This window comes from Megalops cyprinoides, chromosome 8 (genome assembly GCF_013368585.1).
Source record: "Megalops cyprinoides isolate fMegCyp1 chromosome 8, fMegCyp1.pri, whole genome shotgun sequence".
NCBI classification, from domain to species: domain Eukaryota; kingdom Metazoa; phylum Chordata; class Actinopteri; order Elopiformes; family Megalopidae; genus Megalops; species Megalops cyprinoides.
In genome coordinates, this window is record NC_050590.1 from 17,497,304 (window position 1) to 17,519,912 (window position 22,609).

General features: G+C 41.2%; 1 protein-coding gene across 1 annotated transcript; it reads right to left on the minus strand.

The window, feature by feature from the left end:
- Nucleotides 1-5,171: 5,171 nt before the first annotated feature.
- Nucleotides 5,172-17,832, minus strand: crispld2 (cysteine-rich secretory protein LCCL domain containing 2). The gene is made up of 15 exons (XM_036535273.1): nucleotides 17,590-17,832; nucleotides 14,551-14,910; nucleotides 13,574-13,692; nucleotides 12,910-13,042; nucleotides 10,622-10,737; nucleotides 10,064-10,164; nucleotides 9,768-9,953; nucleotides 9,511-9,571; nucleotides 9,352-9,418; nucleotides 9,101-9,231; nucleotides 8,455-8,498; nucleotides 8,237-8,309; nucleotides 7,774-7,849; nucleotides 6,369-6,499; nucleotides 5,172-5,455 (listed from the first exon to the last, which is right to left on the minus strand). The coding sequence occupies exons 2-15, from the start codon at nucleotides 14,815-14,817 to the stop codon at nucleotides 5,404-5,406; spliced, it is 1,557 nt and encodes a 518-aa protein (XP_036391166.1). The 5' UTR covers nucleotides 14,818-14,910; nucleotides 17,590-17,832; the 3' UTR covers nucleotides 5,172-5,403.
- Nucleotides 17,833-22,609: the final 4,777 nt, after the last annotated feature.

The following is a 22,609-nucleotide window of genomic DNA, read 5'->3' on the forward strand; positions in this document are numbered from 1 at the left end:
AGCAGGAACTGTGGGAACAATGGAGAGATTCCCTCCAAGATCTCCAAGAGCTTCACATCCCCAGACCTTACACTCAGGCTTCCCCTTCTGCTGCCCTAAACCGAGAGCTTTGCATCTTCTCAGATGCCTCTGTCTTAGCAATAGGTGCAGTGGCATATCTGAAGATCTTGAACTCAGATGGGAATCATCAGGCAGGTTTCATTCTTGGGAAAGCCAAGCTTGCCCCACGTCCAGGCTTGACTATTCCCCGCCTTGAACTCTGTGCTGCTGTTTTGGCTGTGGATGTGGCTGAGCTCATAAGATCAGAGATGGACATTGAATTCGACAAGGTGACTTTCTTCACAGACAGCAAAATAGTCCTTGGCTACATCAACAATGAAAAACGCAGGTTTTATGTGTTTGTTAATAATAGAGTTCAGAGAATAAGGAGAAGCACTCAGCCACAACAGTGGCGTTATGTGCCAAGCAGCCAGAATCCTGCTGACCTGGTGTCAAGATCTGTCTCTGCAACCCACCTCAGGGACACAACATGACTTACAGGCCCAGCATTCTTGACCCGGCCAGATCAGGTACCTTGCAGTGCAGACAAATTTGACTTGGTGAGCCCTGATGAAGATGCAGATGTGCGTCCCGAAGTAATGGCACTCAGCACTACAGCCAAAGAACATCACCTTGGTGTCGGACGCTTTGAGCGTTTTTCTACCTGGAACTCACTACTCCGGAGTGTTGCATGTCTGATACACATTACCCGCTCTTTCAAAAAGGATCCACCCGAGGATTCAAGACATTGTAAAGGTTGGCATCGCTGTACTGCAGCCAATGCTGTGGATGAGCTTGCAAGAGCCAAGAACGCCATCATCAAAGCTGTTCAGGAAGAGGCTTATGCAAGAGAAATTCGGTGCATTAGAAATGGTGAGAACATCCGTAAGGATTTCCCCCTCCTTCCCCTGAATCCTGTTATGGGTGAGGATGGCCTCCTGAGAGTTGGGGGACGCATTTCTCAAGCAAACATTGGACCTGATGAGAAGAATCCCATCATAATCCCTGGGCGACATCACCTTGCAGTTTTGATAGTGAGACATTATCATGAGCAAACTCAACATCAGGGGCGGCATTTAACTGAAAGTGCTGTACGTATGGCAGGTTACTGGATTGTGGGAGCTAAAAGATGCATATGCTCTCTCATCTTCAAATGTGTTACTTGCCGAAGGCTCTGCGGAAGATGTGAAGTCCAGAAAATGTCAGACTTGCCCATGGACAGAGTCAGCATTGAACCTCCATTTACGTATGTGGGTGTAGACGTGTTTGGGCCCTGGACCATCTCCACCCGCCGCACCAGAGGGGGCCATGCCAATGATAAGAGATGGGCGGTACTATTCACCTGCCTATGCATCAGAGCAATCCACATCGAGATCATAGAGAGCATGGACACATCTTGCTTCATAAATGCCATGAGACGCTTCATCGCTATCCATGGTCCAGTGAAGCAGATACGCTCTGATCGAGGGACCAATTTTGTAGGAGCATGCAAAGAGTTGCGCATCCCTTCCAACGTGGATGAGAACAGAGTGTCTAAGTTTCTTTCAGAACAAGGATGCTCTTGGATGTTTAACCCGCCCCATGCCTCACATATGGGGGGTGCATGGGAGCGGATGATTGGGATTACACGGAGAATTCTGGACTCTATGATGCTTCAGATGGGACCCTCAAGAGTTACTCACGAAGTTCTTACCACATTGATGGCTGAGGTGACCGCCATTGTGAATTCTAGGCCTCTGATTCCTGTCTCCACGGATCCGGAAGACCCGTTCATTCTGACACCCACAACTCTACTCACACAGAAGTCTGGTCCATGTCCTGTTCCTTCAGGCGAATTTGACGGTACTGACCTCTACAGACGCCAATGGAAACAAGTACAAAGCCTGGCAAGTACCTTTTGGGACAGGTGGCAGAAACAATACCTGTCTACTCTTCAACCAAGAAGAAAGTGGCAAGCAGATAAGCAGAACATCACAGAAGGGACTGTAGTGCTTATGAAAGACTGTCAATCCAAACGGAATGACTGGCCTTTAGGTCGCATCACTAAAGTATTCCCGGGTGAAGATGGAAAAATCCGCAAGGTGGAGATCAAGGTTGCAGACAAAGAAGGGATGAAGTTGTTCCTAAGACCTATAACTCAAGTAGTGACACTCCTCCCTGCTGAGTAATGATAGGACAGCTTTCTTATTTGTGTTCATAACTGCCAAGTTAGTGGTATCCTAGGATACCAGGCGGGGAGTGTGCTGTCAGTGAAGTGCATACTGTCTCTTTAAGAGTTAGTCACCTATTGATGATGTCATCAGCACCTCATTTTTCTGTTCAGGAAGTGTTTAGTTAAGGGAAAAAGTTAGAAAAGGCTTCAGAAGTTCTAGTCACGACAATTCTCTTTGTCTGTTACGTTTCATGTTCCTGGATGCACAGTCGGTATGTTTGTGTTGTTAACAAAGCCTTGAGTGACATTTCATGTTTTAATGTGAGTTTACGATATATGTGTTGGTTAGTATGTGCAGGATAAGATAATCCATTGTCATAGTTAAAACACTTAAAATGGTTAAACACTCATTTTAGTTAATTGTCAAAGCACAGGTTAAAATGGCAAGTAAGTTGCACACTTAAAATGAACTCAGGTCTGATTTCATGGTTGTTTTATTGATATATACAGGAATTCATGTGTTTATTATGTTGTATCTTCCTACAGTTTTACCCGCTTCCAGTACACCATTAAACAGAGTTCACCGAGTACTCTCTCCAGCGTGGTGATTTGGAGGAGGAGTTATCTATCTGTCAGCTTGTGCAGGGCGTACAAGGGTGGCAGAATACCCATGACATGAGGACTTTAGCTGACTGAGAATCTGTTCTACCTGCATCATTCATGTGGACCATTTTTTTTTAATGAAAAACAAATGACATCCAAGAGTAGTTCATTCTGAATGCATGTGGAATAGTTCACCACTTCTACATAGAAGCAACCCTGATAGGTACTATCAGTTCTTAGTTGGAATACTTTTAGGCTTTTTATCTTTTTTGTTCTTTGGATAACAGCTAGACATGTGACTCCTTCATTTGATGTTCTGGGTACATTATGCTCACAACATCTTATCCATGCCTTGTCTACCCAGTTAATCTACACTTCAGTCATTATGTGAAAAAAGCTGCAACTGATCCAGTGTCTGTTTTCAGCAGAATCTACAGTGCAATTGGACTTTTAGAATCATGTGACCTAACTCTGACCTATAGTAGTCTGAACCACAACAGGATTAAAGATTTAATTTTCATAATAAAAGGTCACCTCTGTGAGCATCTGGGTATTTTTCCTCTAACATTTTTGCTAAGCGAAAGCTCTCCCTTGAGTGCTACTCATCAAAGCACAATCAGATGTGCCAAATAATTCCTAAAACAAAAGCCAAGAAGTTTTTCTGTAGAATTTTTCTTTTCTGTGGAGGGAGAATATGCTTCAGCATATTACCTGATTCCTTAATTAAGTTCCATATGACATGGAAATACATTACCATAAAGATGATTAATCATCATCATCATCATCATCATCATCATAATATACTTAAAATAACTTAGTAACTAGTGAACATCTAATATGGAGAATTGATTATAACTATGTATCTGTGTGGTACCAGCTTATCTATGGCATATTTATACAGCCCAGATCAAACAAATATCTTCTACAGTGAAAATGTACATGAAATGGAAATAGACTAAAAGAAATAATGAAGAGTTGGGTAGGTCATTGTGGATGCATTTAGCTTATGTTCAAATTCATTTTCACATTCTGCAAAGAAAAAATTAAAGGTAATAGTATTAAAACAATAGAAAATGAAACACACCACACACATTTTACTGTGAGGCATTTTTACAAAAGAGAATTTCACAAGAGAGAATCACTCAGAGAATTTTTTTTTATAAAAGACATATTTATGTATTTACACAATGCAAATTTCTGCAGCTGTACAAACAATTGAATTATGTTTTTTCCCAGATTTCCCATGCATTTTAAACATAATGCATTAAAAGCATTGAGGTAGCCAATAAAGGAGCAATAAGAGGATGGAAACTAGTCCTTGTTTAGAGGGAAACGCCTTACTGTAAGTATTGACACCCATCTTTTTTTTTCTTATGAAAACTACTGGTGAAAAAGCCAAAACATTAAAGCATAGAGACTTGTGAGTTCATTGTCCATTGCTTCCAATGTGTACCTTCCTTGGCATTGCTTGCCTCCAGGTTAAGTATCATTTTATTACATTGCTGCGTGTGATTTAAATAAATCCACATTATGGATGTGCTGTGAATTTTGCTAATCGTTTCCAAGAACATGAACTGTTATTCAGGCTTCAAATGAAAGGCCCTTGGCAGATACTTTCTGTGCTGAACTGAATGCGACCATCAATTTCCCTATTCTGAGAATTAAATGTCATACAACAGCACTTGACAATCTTGACATAAACTGTGCTATTTACTGGCACACAGTCAGTCTCTTGAACAGTAACTATGAACCGTATTCCAGATTTGGAGGCATGAGGAGAGACATGTGGGAGAGCATGGGGATTATATCAGAAATGATGAACAGTATGCTGTTGAATTAAATGGAGGTCCCTTGGAAAGTAGAAGATGCTATAGGCAAGGAAAATTAAAGCAAAATGTCCATATAAAGTCTAACAGATAATGGCCACCTCTGGACAGGATAGCCAAAATTATTTGCATTGGTATTGGTTAAGACCATGCATGTCCAAATTTCACTTGAATTTTCAGATAACAGAATTGTTTGGGGATTTTTGTGCCTTTATAGCCTGGAAATCACTGACCCTGAAGATGCACCAGCTTTAGAAGGGTTCAAGAATGACACCGCTTCTTCCCTGCCTCTTTCATATATGTTCAACTTCCATTTCATTCCTTCAACATAAGGAGTAGGGCAGACATACTCAGATTTCCAATACATGGTCTGTCTGTACTCACATAAAAAAAAAAAACAATTTAAAAGCTTCAATCATCAAAGGACTAAAGCAGAAAACAGTTTCAAATACATTAGAAAAGCATCAACATCAACCAGTAAAAATATACCAATTTAAATCTGTACAAAATGATTAAACACAAGTGAGAGCAATATACAGTACATTCCCGTGTAATAAAAAACAATAAACAAATGTATTAAATTTTAAGACGAATATAACCAGCACTGCTGCTTAAACGTCATTGATACTAGATACCATTTCACATTTCCTACTCATGAAATGAAACTAAAAATTGCAACTGAGGGTGGGGGAATCAGATCCGATAGGTTGCCATGGTGCCAACCTGTTGGCACCTCCTGTCTTTTAGTAGCAGACGTCATGCATCCCTGGGTCACTGGCCATCTCACTCCTTCACAGCGAAGACACGGAATGAGCATCCCTCCAGATTGTTCTTACTGTAAAAAGTTGGCAGAAGATCAGGATGTGGTTCATCCCACTTATGGCTGTACACATTTACATATTTTTTTCCTGAACATTTATGGAATTTAATCCAATCACATGCCATTTACTGTAGATAATGAATCAGTCATAACAAAAGATCATCATTTCTACATTTGAGAAGGCAAAATTACTAATATCCAAGTACACAGAACAAAATAAGTTTTAAAATAAATACTGGCTTAATTCCATTTTTACGTTTCTTCCCCATGCTCAGATAATGACTATGTTTTTTCAAAAAGCCAAAAATAAAAATAAAATAAAAAACTAACAATAATTGGGTCACACGCTATGTATCTAGAATCCCAGAGTTCTTTCCAGCAACCACTAGTGAATATTATACTTGGCTTGGTTGCTTGCAATTAATTCATTATTAAATTGTCCGTGAAGCTTTGCCATATTCAGAAATGTTCAAATGAGGCAGCCTATTGGCATCAAATATACATAATCACATGCAACCAGGAACCAGTGAGTCACCCTCTGATTCAGCTTCCCTCCTCAAGAAACTGGATAAATGGTAGTTATGTCTTTGTTAATAAGAGTTTGCCTATGGGTGGCCTATGAGTGGCTGGATCCTCATTTTGAGCTTAAGTCTCTGTCTCTACAAGTCAAATTTTTGAGAAGTTCTCTTGTCAGTGACTTCTCTTTGCAGAGCATTATCTGTGAATCTTTTGTTGTTGGAATTATCATGCTAAAAGACTGGGTTTTAATTCAGCAGGGACCTTGCATTTAATTTCATTCTACTTGAGCTGATTTTCTCCATACTGAAGCTACCATTTTTCACAGAGACACAGTGCCTGTTATGTACTGCATGGACCAGTCACCACAGTGCAGCTGTAAATGTACGTAGAAGAGGGGGGAGTGGGTTACCTCTCAGACTGGATTCCATTCTTCAGAGTTCCCACATAGTTCTTCTTTTTATCCAGGGGCATGACATCCACATAGCCCCCGCTGGCTTTGATCACCCCTGCGTGGATGGCTGCTCGGCAGATACTGGAGCTCTTAAAAAAAAAGGGGGGGGGGGGGCAGGAGAGCCATGTTCAACACACTTCTGTCCTGTACTCATTCGCTTACCTCAGAATTCACATCAGAGCTCACCTCAGTCAAAATGTTTACAATCATTCCAACTCGCATTTGAATAGAAACAAACAAATATGCACACCAACACACATACACACAATAATTTGAAACCATTAAATGTTTACAAAATCTCCTCCCTATACCTAAAAGGAGAGCAGCCCTCTGTACTGAATACACATCTCAATACACATTCCTTCAACACGTTACTTCAACCAAGGAGAACTGGTATTGTTTATCTGAATTCCTGCTGTAAGTCCAAACCAAGAATCTGTATAAGACCTGATGGAACAAACAAATCTTTTCACAAGATGAACTTTTTTAAATGGACATAGATGGATTCTCATAGTGGATCCTTGCTCCAGCCCTGCTGACACCTATTCAAAATGACTCTGCCCTACCTCACTCTGTACAACCCTTCAGTGTCTGGTGAACCCTGAGCAGCTTGTATTACATCAGTATTTCCTATATATTCTCATGCTTCTTTACTGCTTGTCAAGGAAGTGTATGAAGGCTGAGATCTGTCCCTCATGAACTCTTGAACATGGATTGAAATTAGGTCCTATATAAGGCCTCCTGGCAGCGCTCTGATGTGCAGCCAGGTGGAGAAGAGCTCAGAGAGTTTCCAGTGTAGTTCGTCTGAAGGAACAAAACCCTCTTTACAATCATTCAGATGACAACTTTTTTCTCCTTTCATCTCTGGATACTTTCTGCCCCAAAAACCTAATCCAGGATCAGCGTGCTAATCCTACAATCAAATGTTTTGAGTAGAAAGTGGACAGTTGACAGAACTACACCTTGATCGGGGTGAGGGAGAAGTTGTGCTGACTGAAGCTGACACCATGTGGCAATTAGCTGTGCACTGTTGTCTGAGGAACCAGGCTGCCACATGACAGAGGCTTCAGCCACAAGCACGTCAGCTCTGTGCCAGTTATGACTCAGTCCAGCCACTCCTGACACACAGAACAGCTGTGGTCTCCACAAACCATAAGCAAGTTAATACCAGGGGCCATGAGCCTGCCTTTACCTCCATCCATCCTTGTTCACACTTTTGTTCAGTGGCTACTTGTGGTCACCTCACGCCACAGTCTCTTAAATGCAGAACAGCAGTTGGTTGTTTTCTGCCATGAATCCTTGCCACGCTACCCACTCAGACCTCTCTCACTGTGAGGGTGTTCAGTATGGAGCTGATACTTACATCTGAGTAGATGTTGCTCCCCACGACTGGAGCCCAGTGGGATGGCTCATCCTTGCAGTTGTCGGGGCAGAGCACTCTTTGGATAAATGCAGAGAGCATGGTCAAATGGACTGTAGAGATACGGAAATGCTACATTTTGAAATGGGAGTGCAGCCAGTTCCATTTGCTCATAGCTGTGTTTAAAGCTTGTTCAGCTTATACTCAGCAAGCTTCCATTGTTTTAAGGGGTCCCTAAGTATGCCAGTGGTCATATAGCTCATCTTGCCTGAAACTGTTCAATGCCCCATGGGTAAAAGAATTTTTGAGGCATTTTTTACTTCATTTTTTGTGGTTGTGCAACACTGGTCCCATAACTACTTTTTTTTTTATTTGACGAGTTTGCAGCTGCAAAGTAAATCCTTTAATTTCCATTTGCTGGAATCATTACCAAGTACTTGAACAGACAGGATGTGAACTCAGGTACCTTGGGCAATTGATGCCTGGCTCCTTAAAGGGGCAAATCTCAGCCACAGTGGCATAGCAGTCCACTGATTGTTCTGTTGATATAAGAAAAAGACAATGTTATGCACCATTCAGCAGAAATGGTTCAACTGTAAATGTTTTTAATGCTATACAGATTCTTCTTTTGTGAATATATTTTACTGCTATTAGATTAGATAAGATTATAAGAAATTTTCTTACTTTCCACTTTTGCAACAACAAAGGCATTGCCAGGTTTGTATTTACTGTGAAGAGAAACAGGACATTTATGTTATTACATTATTTTATTTATACATTTATGTAGTGTGACAGTGAAAGACTTAAGACTTAAGACATGTCCTGAGGTGACATGACCAGTGTACCTGTTCCCTGATTTCGTAATTAGACTTGCATGCTATCTGACCCCTTTACATCAGACGGGGAACATCAAGATATTAAAGGGCAACATCAGGATCATGACACTGCATTGTTTTGGTTTATGTTCCAATAGCCTACCTCAAGGTTTCTTCTTACATAGGGTATATATGATGTCAAAAAGTTATTTGATTGGATAACTAAAATGGGCTTTGTGGCCTCGGCAGACTATAACTGCTCATGTTTAATCGTTTATAGGGTGTTTATTGTTTCCATCAAGTGGGTACACTGTGCTTGTATGTGATTGCACTCTGAACAGATACCCTCTGGGCTCTGTGTCCATGGAGTGATTTAGCCTTATTTTGCTTATACCCCTGTTAATTTCCCATTCTTTATGCTTTTCCATTAACTTTATGCTTTCATCCAGTTTTGATATAGTTTTACAAAGATCATTAGTAAGCCCAGTCAAAGCATATAGTACAAAAAAGTCTACCTAAATGATTCAATTCCATTCTTGGTTGCCTTGACGAAAAATGGGATCTTGTCCTTCCTTGTGATGTCTACCAGGCCACCACTGTTGTCAATCACCCCATAATGCATTGCAGCACGGCAGATACTTGATTGCTGAAAGAAAAGAACCAGGCACCCTCAGAGAAAAACACAGCACACTCATTCTTTCCTCAACACATTGTCACATTGTTAAAAACAGCTCTGAGATGCTAGATCTGGATATGACATACTCACCACATCATAAAAGAGAGTTCCCCACACTTTGCCCTTTTTGTCCAGGCAATTAGCAGGACAGTTGTATCTATGGAGAGAAAACAAACTGACCTTGAGCCGGCAATAAAAACTCCCAAATAAAGGTCAAACAAATTGAAAGTTAAAAATAGACTGGTTGACCTGTTGCAAGTTGTTCCTTTACACTTGTCACGCATTTTGGTTTCACACTTAATGTTCTGAGCTATAAGAGAGAAAAATATAAATATATAAGAATATAAATTATTACAAAATGAAGTCAATATAAAATGAATATCAGTGATACAATTATGTAAATATCTCAAATGATCAACAAGGCAACATACTAGTAGTTGGTCATCTTCTCAGTATATTGAGTGGTTGGATGCAGAAAGATCCTGAACATCCCCAGTGCCACTCACCAAGGAAAGGTCTGCCAGCAGGCTTGTCCACATCAGGTTTGGGCCCAGAGGGTTTCTCGGATTTGGGCTTTCCTTTAGGCTTGGGGGGAGGTTTGGTGGTTGTTGTGCGGGGCTGGGTGGGCACCTGGGGCTTCTCCACCTCATTCATGTCCTCTGTCTCAGGGTGCTGAGGCTCCTGAGTTTCTTCTGTAGGGAGGAAGGGGAGGTATTCACTGAGTTCTCACTTCAGCAGTCCGTTCCCTTTTGCAAATCATTCAGTAGCTTAATTAACATCAAAACCACATCAGAGTGCTCACCATTGTAGCAGAGGTTTTCCCGACAACCCCCTCCATAACTCGGTGGACACTGGGAACAAGGACGACCATGCTGGTAGGGGGCCTCTCCAATCCAGTTCCCTCTGATGAGGAACACAGGGGTTTACGTATTACCTATACAATGTTCAGGCCTGAGTGAACATATTGTCCTACATGCCAAGAACATATATGTCCTTTACCCTCTGTCCAAGGCTGTTAAGGATCTGAAGTTCAGCAGTTAAGAATATTCCCCATAACCCTGCTATTAATTCATTACAACTGTCTGGGTCAGAATAGCTTTGTCATTCCATGTTTTTCTTTCTGTGTCCTGATTATTTCTCAATTTTCCTTTCCACTGGGGTTTGTGACTTCAATGTGTCATTGCAGGGTGACTTCATAAACAGATACTTCAAACTAAAATCTTTCCTGGTACAAAAACTGTCCTTACTCATTGTAGGAAACGAAAAAAAAAAACACATGTGCACATATGCAACTGTACATGTGAGTACAAAGGAGAGCAACAAAAGTAGGGTGGAAGAAAATGTGACATGTCTGTCTTACTTTGGTGAATAATTGCAGACCAAGTAGACAGCATTCTCCCAGATTTCGCCCCAGACATCCATTTTGGGACACACATGCACTGCACACCCGACTCTGTTACTGGTGGCCCAGACCAGCTGGAAACAAGCAGAAATGATGGGGTTAAAGTGGATGCTGAGTACTAGTCTGAGATCAGTACAGGACAAGAAGGTAGATTCTCAACACAATTCACAATTGGTGGTCATTCAGACTAACTACAACAAGGATCTTTATTCCCTGCATAATCAAAATATACCTTTTTTAAAACTTTAATACTGGGCCTTTTGGATGAACTTCCATGCCAAGCCTAATTCTAATACAGCAGCAAAATCAGAGATGATGATCTACAAGATATCAGTGATATCTGTTAAAGCAGAGATAAAGGTCTGAAAGTGCTCTGCCTCACAGCTTATATAAACCTTTCCATCTCTCACTCTTTCCATCCCTTTACTCCCTCCAGAGTGCCTCCCCTCTTGCTACAGGAAGCAGCTACTGTGGTTTAGCTGTGGAGGCTGATTGATGAGGCCATTGGGGATCAGTGCGGAAGCTGACCTTTCACACAAGCCAGCACCAGCACTAGCAGTCCTGCTGAGATGCAAAGCTCATAAGGGGTGGGAAATCTAGACAGAATATCACACTATCATATTTTAGGACTTACAGGTGACATAGAAGAGCATAGTAGAGCAAAAAAAGAACATACAGTATGCGGTAGAGCAGTAGAGCAGACAGATTGTTCTGATCAAAAGGCAAAATCAACTCATGAGCCCAAGTGACATTCATTAAAATCTTACAACAAAAACGGTAACATGCCTTCGAATGTCAAAGTGTAACTTCATGACACTTCCAAATTGTGTATTTAACACACACAATTTCTCTTCATTTTTAATGGAATTTGTCACTTTTGTATGGGATATATGCAAGTGTGGATTTTATATTGACCACCCCTAGACCTCATGTCTGACTGTAATTTATTTCCTTTGAAGTATTTTATTTCTGAGAGGTTGAGAGATTCATTACCCTGGTTACATGGGAAGATATTCACTACAATGCTGCATATAGTGTAATGCTATCATTTTAGCTGGTAATGCATGAAAGAGTAATACCGACACTTATGATCCTTATGCCTTCCATTCTTCCATAAATTATCAGCTGAATCCCAAAAAGACGACAGAAGGAATACCTCTATTGGAGTCACCTTCCTCCCCCCATGCTGCCCCAAAGTGAGGTTCCAGGCAGTACTGACTCTGACAGTGACTCAGCAGAGGCACAACTGCTCATATGTTTCCATTAATGATGGAAGAGGTGCTCTTCCAACTCAATTTGATCCCTAAAAGTCATAAGGGAAATGTTGAACACTGGAAGACTATCTGGCCTAAAACTGAGCCCCACCACACTCCCATTCTGTGGATATGAGAGAAGGAAATGAGGGGAATGCATGTGGGTTTGGCTTTGTTCCCTGTTTTTGGTCAACTACAGAGGAATCCAGGTCAAACTCAAAAATGAGCAACAAACCTGGAAACGGTTTCCAGATGGTGATGACCTGGTTCTACCAATGGACACAGAAGAAATAGGCACAGAGTGCACAGAGATTTTATAAAACGTAATGTCTAAGGGCAGAGGAGGTCAGTTGCTTTGGTATTATTATTAATGCTTTTTTCCTTTGTGTGTTCTGGGGCTCCTTCTTGTCCATACTGAAAGCTGTTAAATTCCCTCAAAGCCTTTATTTGAACTGCAACTTTGTGTTTATAGTTTTCTGTATAAACCAGCGAGGTTCAGCTGTCAGCATGTTTTTCTTTGAGCACTGAAAAATAACGCTGATTGAAAGGGCAGCATCTCATATGTTGTTTTTGAACAGGCCCTAAAAGGTCTGTAGTGCCATGAATGCAGGTCACAGGTGCTTCATATTAAATACTGAAACTAAAGCAGAAACACATGACTGTATCCCATACTGGCTGGAGTACAGGAGAGGGAGGATAGGATAATGTGATGTGTGGTGTGACCCACAGTAGATCTGACAGGTTAAGGGAGAGAGCCTGTTCCTTTTTCAAAATAATGAAAGGTTGCCAGATCACCCAGATAATTTATGAAGACACACATTTTATGAGTCAAGATTTTTTTTTTTCTAGCAGTTCATCTGTGAACAATCTTCAACCACTGTGAGTCTCTTTCCATCCAAGTGCCTCTACTGAACAGTTAGTAAGAGTTTTTGGATCATACTGATCACTGTTCGAGGGCCTCCTTATTCCTCTAGTTTGGCAAGGAAGTCTTACCTGGGTGTAATGAGTACACATCGGCCCAGAGCAGTGTTCCGGACACCAGGGGTTACACTCATGAGGGTATGGATACGTGTAGTCCTTCACCTCATCGTACCAGGCCTGGACATGGTAGGCTGGGGAGCGGTACCTGCAGGAATGAACACTGTCATCCTCAAGGAATTCTGTAGTCCACATACACTTAAGGGCACATGGGAAATGTTTGAAAGAGCTGACAGCTCCTACACTCTTGCTCTCGACACGCTCATTTATTTTTGCTGATTAATTGAACACAAAAACATACACACAGACGTGTGGGTTGTTTTGAGATTCTCGCCAGCAATGCAAAGGTAAACACAGCATGCTGGCCTGATGTATTGATCATGCACCTTTATTTCAAACATTTCTTTTTAAGGTGTCAAAAAGCACTGAATTTATAAAACAAAAAAAGGAAAAACCAGGGCTTGCCACTGGCATTGGAAGAAAGAAGATCTCTTGGAAAGGATGCAGATTCCTGGAATAGCACCTGCTCTGGGAAGGCTTGCTGCCAGGCACAAAGGGGCACTGTGTCAAACTACAACACTCAGCACTGAAGCACAGTTCTCTCATCTTCCTCACTGTGAATGCAGAGCAGGGTGTATGCTGTGAGTGCGCACAGAACAAGTGCAGAGTGTTGTCTCACCTGCCCCAGTGCACAGCCAGGTTCTGACCAATAGACATCAGCAGATCTTGGGGCCCATGCTCCCACAGGCATTCTTCTGCCCAGCTTGTGGCTGATTGCTCAAGGTCTTCATCCCATACCTGAACACAAGGGACAGACACCTGTAAAATACACTTCTTCAGTGCAGTGACCATCCACAGCATGCTGTCTCTGGGACCAGACAGCCTGAACACAATGTTTTTTTTTTTCTCAAACCAAGTGTCCTGCCTCTTCAGCACCCCACAGTTGGAACAGCTTTATACCATTGTAGAGACCCACGCAAAGACCAGCAAAAAGAGGCTTAAGACAGAAGTAAAATGTTATTGGCAGCCAAGAAAATGAAGGGGAGTCTGGCTTTGCTCCACTAGAAATATACAGCTGATCTGCAGATCAAATCACTTGTATTTACTACCTGTGGGAAAAAAACACTGTAGAAGAAGTGCATAATGCTTCAACCCTGTCATATCCACTCACTCAGCCCTGGACAGGTTCTGGAAGTGTAGTGTCCTTGCTCCCCTCAGTACTTTTCCAGGGTCTTTGTGGTCTCTCTTCTCTTTGCTCAGGTGCTGGCAGGCTACTTACCCTCATCTGAAACCCATGTCTGTTCACTGCAGCAGTCTGTTAACCTCGCTCCTCCACTGACCCCATTCTGTCCTTCACTCCTGCACTAACCCAGCTCTGTCCTCTCCTTCACTGAGCACGGTACCTTGAGACTCCTCTATAATCTGCCATTATAAGCAGGACATTGACAGCAATTGTAATTATTTCCCTAATAAAATCCAGTTTCACAACACTGGCAACATCTCACTCATGCTGTCTATTTCCAAATGCTGTAATAAGTTTTGGGTACAACAGAACCATAACTCAACCTCTCCCCATCCCTCTTTCACCACAGAGAGCCAGTTGGTGTTTCCTCCTGAACCCCCTCAGCCCCCCCCCCCCCCCCCCCCCCCCCTCACCATGTACTCCATGTTGGAAGCAGGGGGATAAACCCCGCCCCTCAGTTTGTTGTGCAGCTGAAGGATCTCTTCCCGATCGGACCACTGGATGGCTCGTCGGACCCTGCCAGATCCTGCGCTGCCTGTGGAGTTCTGATCCACCTCATCCTGGTACCGGCTCAGCAGCTTCCGCAGCTCCGGGGAGTCGGGCAGAAATAAGGCAGCCCCATGATGGGCAGCCAGGACCAGCAGAGGAAGGGCGGTGAGCCAGGGCATGGCAGTGTTCATCTCACGCTGTGTCACTGGGTGTCTGTATTTCACTCCTTTGCAGAATACAATGGGGTCCCTGCGTGCGCTCCCCTGGTTAGCTGTACACACAGTCTGGACGAAAACATATTCTGTAAGCCCTTCGGCCCACAGAGCAAGTTTCAGAGGTGCATACACACTCAGACAGCTAAGCTAGCAGAAGCATACACACAAGCCTGCAGCAAACACTAAGTGGCAAACCCCTATCTCCATTTCATTCATCCTCTTTTTCCATTTCACAAAAGGCAGGATTTATGAGTAAAGTGTGAGCCCTCAACAATACACATTACTTACTTAGAGATTAAAGTGACATAGAGTAAGTCATGATAACGTTTGACCACAGTGAAGCAACATCCTGGACTACTTTATGCTCCCATCATTTAAAGACACTACCACTAGAGGGAGCTTTCTTTGTGAACAAGGTCTAAGAAATGACAACAGTTATCAGTTCTCTACTGGCTACCAGTGCTTAAATTTCTAACCTATGCTTCTCTTTCTGAAGTATGTCCCCACAGCCAGTTCCAGTCAGATCTATACATGCCTCTTTCATAAACCTGTTTGCATATTACTAAATTCTCTGGGTGTCCTTTTTACACTGCTGAAATATATTTTTTTTTTTTCACTCACCTGTTGCAACATTTTCAAATGGAGCAATGAACCAACCTGTTGTGACATTCATGAAACACTCACTGTAACCAACTTTGATTATTCCCCCTTCAGCAATGTTTTGTTTTACAAGAGTGGTTTCACAACAGAGTTTCATATCTAGAATGAATCTTGACTAATAGCTTAATTTTTATGTAAAATAAATAACTTTTTAAAATCACAATTGATAAAGGAAGGCTACAGAGAACAACTGACTGCAACTTTTTAAACCTTCTGATGAAGGATGAATAAAACAATGCATTAAATCTCACAGAAAATCAAAGCTTTAAGTGCTGCTTTTATGAAAGTTCAGTGGAATTGTAAATTATCTGTAAGCATGATTGTGAGACTATTCTTAAAAACTACTCATTTTTCTTAATAGTGTGGACACCAAGATGATTGATAATTTGTCTGGAGAGAAAGTAATCACGTGGGTTCATGCTCCAAGGCACAAATAAAATGGCATTTATTCAGTCTCATTAATATTGTCTTCTAACTGACCTGATTTTAAGTCTCCCCTGGCTGACCTACAGGAAAATTATGGGGGGGGGGGGGGGGGGGCGGGTAGAAAACAGAGCACATTTTCTCAGCTCTGTTAGAAAGAACATCTGGATCGCTAGATCATCCTCCTCACTTCTGCTTTGCCAGCAATGAGTGTGTGTACTACACAGGGTACTTTCTACTCCTGCACTACAAGTCACTGACACAAAGATGTCAAGTAGTGTTGACTCCAAATCAATCTACACAAAAGTGCAGAAAGGAAAGGACAGGGTGGAGCACCATCTTTTATGCCAGCTTCTGCTCCACCAGCTACAATGCCCACCACATAGTGTTCCCCACTGCCAGTGCCTCCACACCCTCCCATCTCTTCTCTCTGTCAGAAGTCCTATAGAGAATGGTGTCTCTGGTCCGCCTTATCTTTGCTGTGCATTTTAAATTGGAGTGACAAACAGAGTGCCAAGGCAAACAAAGCCACGCTGTCTTCACACATGTACAGCAGGCGGTCCACCCCTCAGCATAATGGCATCCGTCCATTCATCTAGAATGTCTACCTCTGCCACTCCATCCCACCAGCTCTCTCATGGTCTGCAGAGCTCTGAACAATGTCACCACTGAGGAAAAGCTGCTAAGCAATATGTACAGAAATGCATGACTTTACTGTTCTCTTGGCTCAAACATATGGGATAAAAAAGAAATTCATTACACAAACACTGAAATGATGGAAGTGGCAACAGAAAGCATGTCAGCTACTACTCATCTGCAATGGTAGCAGTTTTAACCATTATATTAAATGTTCAATATTTCATTGCAAGGCTGAGCACATGGAGGTGTGCTAGTTTGTAACTGTCTTTCTCTCTTTCCCCTCTAAACACATCACAGACAGTCTTCTGACATGCAAATGAAATACTCCCAAGAGGATCTTACATATTAAACCCCAAAATCTCACTCTGCTCCATATGGAGATATATCTATAAAGACCTATTGCTTTCATTTTACAGTGGGAACTTCTGAGCTGATTCCCAACAGCCAACACATTCATTTTTAGACTGCATCAAATACTTCATAGTATAGGTACTGACCTATGGACACAGAGTTGTAATACATATGACTACTGAATGCACATTAAGCATTGTTTGAAAACCGTCTCACTTAAGTTTACCAGAAAACACAATGATAACTGATTATTTCAAACATATACAAAGACAAGTCTTTTGAATCTTTGGCATCTGAAATTTTGAACTTTTGTTCTTTTACTGAAATATGAGAACTGTATCCCAACAGATTATACATGAAGGCACAATGAATCAAACCTTATTCTTCAACTCAAATTCAGTCATTTTCACAAATAATAAATTGAAATTTGATTATACAATGCAATTTGAGACAATGTGATTTAATTTCATTGACCCCATTCCAGCTAAATACACATGTGAGAGCATTACTTAAACAAATATGCGTGTCCCTGGATTTTTTCATTCATTCTTTTTTCCTTTTCATTTATTTTTCATCTTAATCATGAGTATACATTGAGTCATCAGCTTAAACCTATGTGCAGGGAGAATTCTGCTGTGTGCTACATCCGGAAGGAGACATCAAAATACAACTTACCAAAGCCAATGTAGAATTCAGCGATTGTTCGAGTGGTTTCGACGTCTCCCTGCTCGTCAAGGATTTCCTTGTCTGTGCTGGTGACTGGTTATTTCCCTTTTCGTTATTCTGGTTATTTAACAGCAGCGTTTTTTACGACAGCTGAGTTTGATGTTGCAAAGTAACTTTGTGATTTCAGACTGACCTGAAAGCGTCTGAAGAGCGACTTTTATAGGTAGGAGACACTGCTGAAGGAGACGAAAATATTCTTAACTCGTCCCCTTGACTCCGTGACTAGACCACCTCCTTTTAAATAAGGTTATGCTCTTGGCAGCCTCCGTGCGCTCTGACGTAAGAATGTAGAGGGGAAAACGCAGTCGAAAGACGTAAGACATCAAGCTATGCTTGCTGCTGTGAAGAAACATCGTAATTTATAACTCCGGAGTTATGATTACTTTAATTGCTATCATTTGATACTCAATACATTTGGCGTAAAATTATGAGTCACATAAATAATTGAGCACATTATTATTATTATCATTATTATTAGCAGTAGCCGTGACTCAATGCAACGAAATCATGAAATCGCATAAAGAATACAATTACAATAAAGATTAAAATATGTTTTTCACATTTTCTTTATCCTCCTCTTTCATAACTTTCAAATACAAAAAGTGTTTTTGGGAAAATGCTTAAAAAGAATTAGGGGAATATTTTATGGAACAGGGCACACAAGTCGTCAACCATTCTTACGCGAACTCCCTTTTTGACAGCATTAAATTAACGGATAATTAATGTACGGTTAAGTGCTCTCTTGGATGGGCTTCACTGTCCTCTGATAAATAATGAAACATATACCTGCCCTGCCAATTAGTTGCTGAAAAGGCGAGGACTCTCTCTTTACTTCGTTCGATTGGGTCCCTGTTCTCTCTAAAAGGGATGATGTAATTAATGATGAAATCACACTTCTGTTTACCCCTCCAGGTAAGAATAACGCCATCAGTGACGGATGCCAAGATGGAATTTTACTGGCACACGTCTTTGGCCCGAGTGCTATCAGAGACAGAATTTTCTGCCTGACTTCAGGGTAGCTGGGTAACTTCAATATGAATGTGCGCACCTGTCCAGCTGCAATAAAGAGCTGTATTTATTTATCCAGAGGCAGTGACAAAATCATCTTGGCTGCATTTTGTTCTGCATCAAAAGAAAGCTTTATTAACGAGTTCTGAGAACTTCTTACATCTTTAAAACACTCAATAAGAGGTTAAGGCACTTGGCTCTGGAGAGTGCATGACAGGAGCAAGGCCAAATCAGGGTCTGTCATGGTGAAACACAGACTCACTTTTCACTGGCCTCAGGCTCTAGAGATGTTTACTCATGCTGTCTCTGTCACCTCAGCTCCCTGACAAATCAATACCATTAGTGAAGAGCTTGGATTGTTTTTCATATTATGTTTCATTGTGTGCTGCACATGGTAACACGCTACAATGGGATCAAGTGATATAAAAGTTAAAACATGAAACCACATAAAAACAGTGTTGACATCATTAGAGGTGAGGTGGACTTTCTCTACCACTGATGGACAAAGAGGACTTTCATTAAACATCTAAAAGGCAATTACCTCCCTGGTGATTTTGATGTTTTATAGGTACCCAGGGTTTGGCTGTTCAGAACAAGTGAAAGTTCCATGCTGTTTGACAGTTTACTGAACAATACAACGAGTCACAAACTAATTGTGAAGAATAAATGACAACAGTCCCAATCCTGTATTTGTAGTAATTGGTAACTTTCATCATAGCAGTCAGATGACAATGTTGTTATGGAATGAAAATATGTGTTTCTTGGACAAGGGCTTTTTCCATTTCCTCCTGCGTTAGTTTTCCAACAGTGTGCATATTATTCCAACCCTGTCCCAAAAAAAACACCCCTTCATGGGGCCATATACTCTCACTTTCCCACATGAATTGACTAAAGCTTCCATGTTCCACTCTTCCAGCTAGAAGAGGATTTATGTGTTATAGAATGTAAACCTGTAAATCAAGAATTGCCAGGTCAAATATTATACTTCCCTAACACTTATATTGTTTCTCTGTCATTAAATGAGCTATAGAACCCTGACAAAACCAACCAAAACATCACTGTGCTAATAGGTAGCAGAAGATAACATAATACAGCTTAAAAATGTATGCATTATTTTTCAAATGTAAAACATTTCTAATGACCTTGAAACCCTTGGTGAGGATTTAAAACATTACATTATGAAACTGGATGGCCCTTTGAAAAGCCCAGTGTAACTCAGTAAAACACAACAGTTCAAACCCACAATCTCAGTCCAGAGGTCCTGACTTAAACAAAATTCAAATCCAGGGCAGAAAATTGCTGTCTTTGCCAAGCAGGGCACACATACAGTCAACTTTTGGTTTACGTTGGATTCTGATCCATTTCCATGATGAAGATACCCAAGTTTCTAACTTGTAATGATGTAATGAAAGCAACTGTATTTACTAAGGCTAATTTACTAATGGCAGTGCTCCATTTAAATTCAGCAGCTTTCATTTACTTAGACAACACTACATTTCTCTGAAGCATTTAAGTCCTCTAAAAATATCTGGATACACTAATTTCTGCATCAAGAAAGCCTTTCATTGAACAAACTATCATTAGCACAGGCAAGCAGAACACACCTATTTTCTTTAAAACATACTTTAATCTCCTTTTACCTGCATATATTTGAGTGAACTAGCCACAGGATGTCCCTAAATTAGTTGTCCATCAAGGGGTGCTATATTGCGAGTTCTTATTCTGATACAGAATGCAGACAAGATAAAACAAATTTTGGACCAGCTCTGCTGCATAACTTTGTGAAATAGAACAAAACCCACACTGGTTGAAAGCAGTGGGCTCATTTTTAAACTACACTCTCTATCTTCATCTGGACAGGATAATTAATGTAACTTACTGCAAACATTCCCCTTGTTCCACATCCAGACCTAACCTCATTGGGTAACCTGCAATGAAATAAATGAGAACCACATTTCCTAGACTCAGGTCAGGCGACATACGCTCTAACATTGACTGAGTGGAGCCTTGTCCAGATGCATCAGTACCAGAGAGAAGGCCCCACTTACCTCAGAGCTTCCCTGGGACACCCCCTCTCCCAGGGCTGCTCCATTAAGTAAGGCAGGCCTCCCCAGACCCAGAGTTTATTTGCAGAAGTAGTGGGGAGATCCAGGTCAGCCAGGTCTGTTTGTTGCCATTAGCAACTGAGGACCATTGTGAGCACCTCACAGGAGACCCAGGATGGTCAGGGGCCGAGAAAGAGGAGTGTCCTGCAGCAGAGTGAAAGTGGGATGGCAAGATGACAAGGTTGTGGACAGGCAACAAAAACAGGGAGACCCCAGTTAGAAGACGAGTGTATAGGGGCTCTATCAAAACAAAGTTCTGCAAAGTTCTGCAAAGTGGTTGCAGTCATGTTTGCATTCAAGTGGAAATACACAAGGTAGTTAGTCTGCAATGGATTTGTAACGATGGAGCACTGCAAAATTAAGGGGGAAGCACATACAAAAATACAAATGGCAAGATCCCTGTCTTCAGTTCAATTTGAAAATAGTTACATTCTAATGTGGTGAATTATGTTTTGCACAGTTCCCCCACTGTCTTTATATTACTTTTTTCTAGATAAGTAAAGATAGACCATAACCTCATTTTGATTATCACTTGCTGTTTTCTACCCTGGTTTGGTAGAAAATTATCAGTACTCTTAGAACATTCCAGAGACCTTACCTGAAATGGCTTGTGCCCGATTTTGGTATGAACACACAATGGGAAAATTGCCACCATTGTTACAGCAGCCCAGTTTCGGAGTTGAAACTGTACCACTCGTTGTCTATAGTTTTTTTGTTTTTTTATTAGAAATGACAAACATTTAAGAGGGCTGAACCAGTCAAAGACTGGTGTGATGTATCTTGTTGCTATTGATACTTGTTACTCAGTCCGTCATCAGCATTTCCTGCCATGTAATTGTTTTACGCACATCTCGGATCTGGCAGTCAAGATAGCAGTCATTGATAAAATTTTGCAATTCATATGACTGTTCATCACTTTTGACAACTTTACGAGCTACTGCCAATCCTGCCAATCAAAGAAAAGTTATTTGGATCTTGCTCATTTGTCACACCCAATGTTTTTATAAGGTAAGGGATTATTCACAGAATTGTGGTATGGCTTGTTTTAATGGAGCAAGAGTACCAGGTATGGGAACAAAGGCATAACAACCCACTCAAATACTGTGTTACACAAACAACTGTAGACATTGCTCATTTAAACTCTTCAGATCTTAATTTCAGGAAGTGGGGCAGACTTACTGAACATGTACTCAGAAAAACCCAGCTTCTGCATGCCCATTGGCAGTTCTTGGCAAGTGCTAGAATATTTCATGGTTAAAAAGCTAGAAGTTCTATCATTTAAAGGAGTGCACCAAACAAGCCTTCTGGGATTAATACACCAAAACGAATCCTGTGTTTAGGTGGCCCTCCTTAAGCTTTTGAGCACTGGAATTAAAACACAAACCTATGGCTGCTCTGAGATTTTTTTTATTGCACTATGGTTGGTACCCTGTAGACCCAGGTTTGAGGCTGGGTGGGGTGACTGCTCTCGCCCCTTGCTACACATACAATGCATTTTAAGTTCAGATAATTAATACCATAGGAATAATCCCCAGCACCTGTAAAATCATTTTAACACATCTGTTACCAAGGTAGTCACCCAGAGATTTCATTGTGGATTTTGAACTCATTCAGTTCAAAGTGCGCACGGGTGTCAGTACAGCATCTGACAAATACAATATATATATATATGGACTCTAGTTCGATAGTGCTTCTGACAGTCAAAACACATCTGACAACCATTTTTATATATTAGGTATGAGCAAGTAGCTAACTTTAAGACAAGCCTGTAGTAACTGTAAAGTTCTACTATATTTATATAGTTAGCTGACAGGTGGTAGTTGTTTACTGCTACACTAGGGGATTTGCGTTCAAAC

Bases quoted from the DNA above. Each gene is read 5' to 3' on its own strand.
- crispld2 (XM_036535273.1), bottom strand. From the start codon at position 14,817: ATGAACACTGCCATGCCCTGGCTCACCGCCCTTCCTCTGCTGGTCCTG. The intron at 9,232-9,351 runs GTGAGTATGTCA...CTTTTCTTTCAG, and splicing joins GAACTCTCTTTTATGATGTG to CAATCAAGTATCTGCCGTGC. The intron at 8,310-8,454 runs GTAAGAAAATTT...TTATATCAACAG, and splicing joins TGTTGTTGCAAAAGTGGAAA to AACAATCAGTGGACTGCTAT.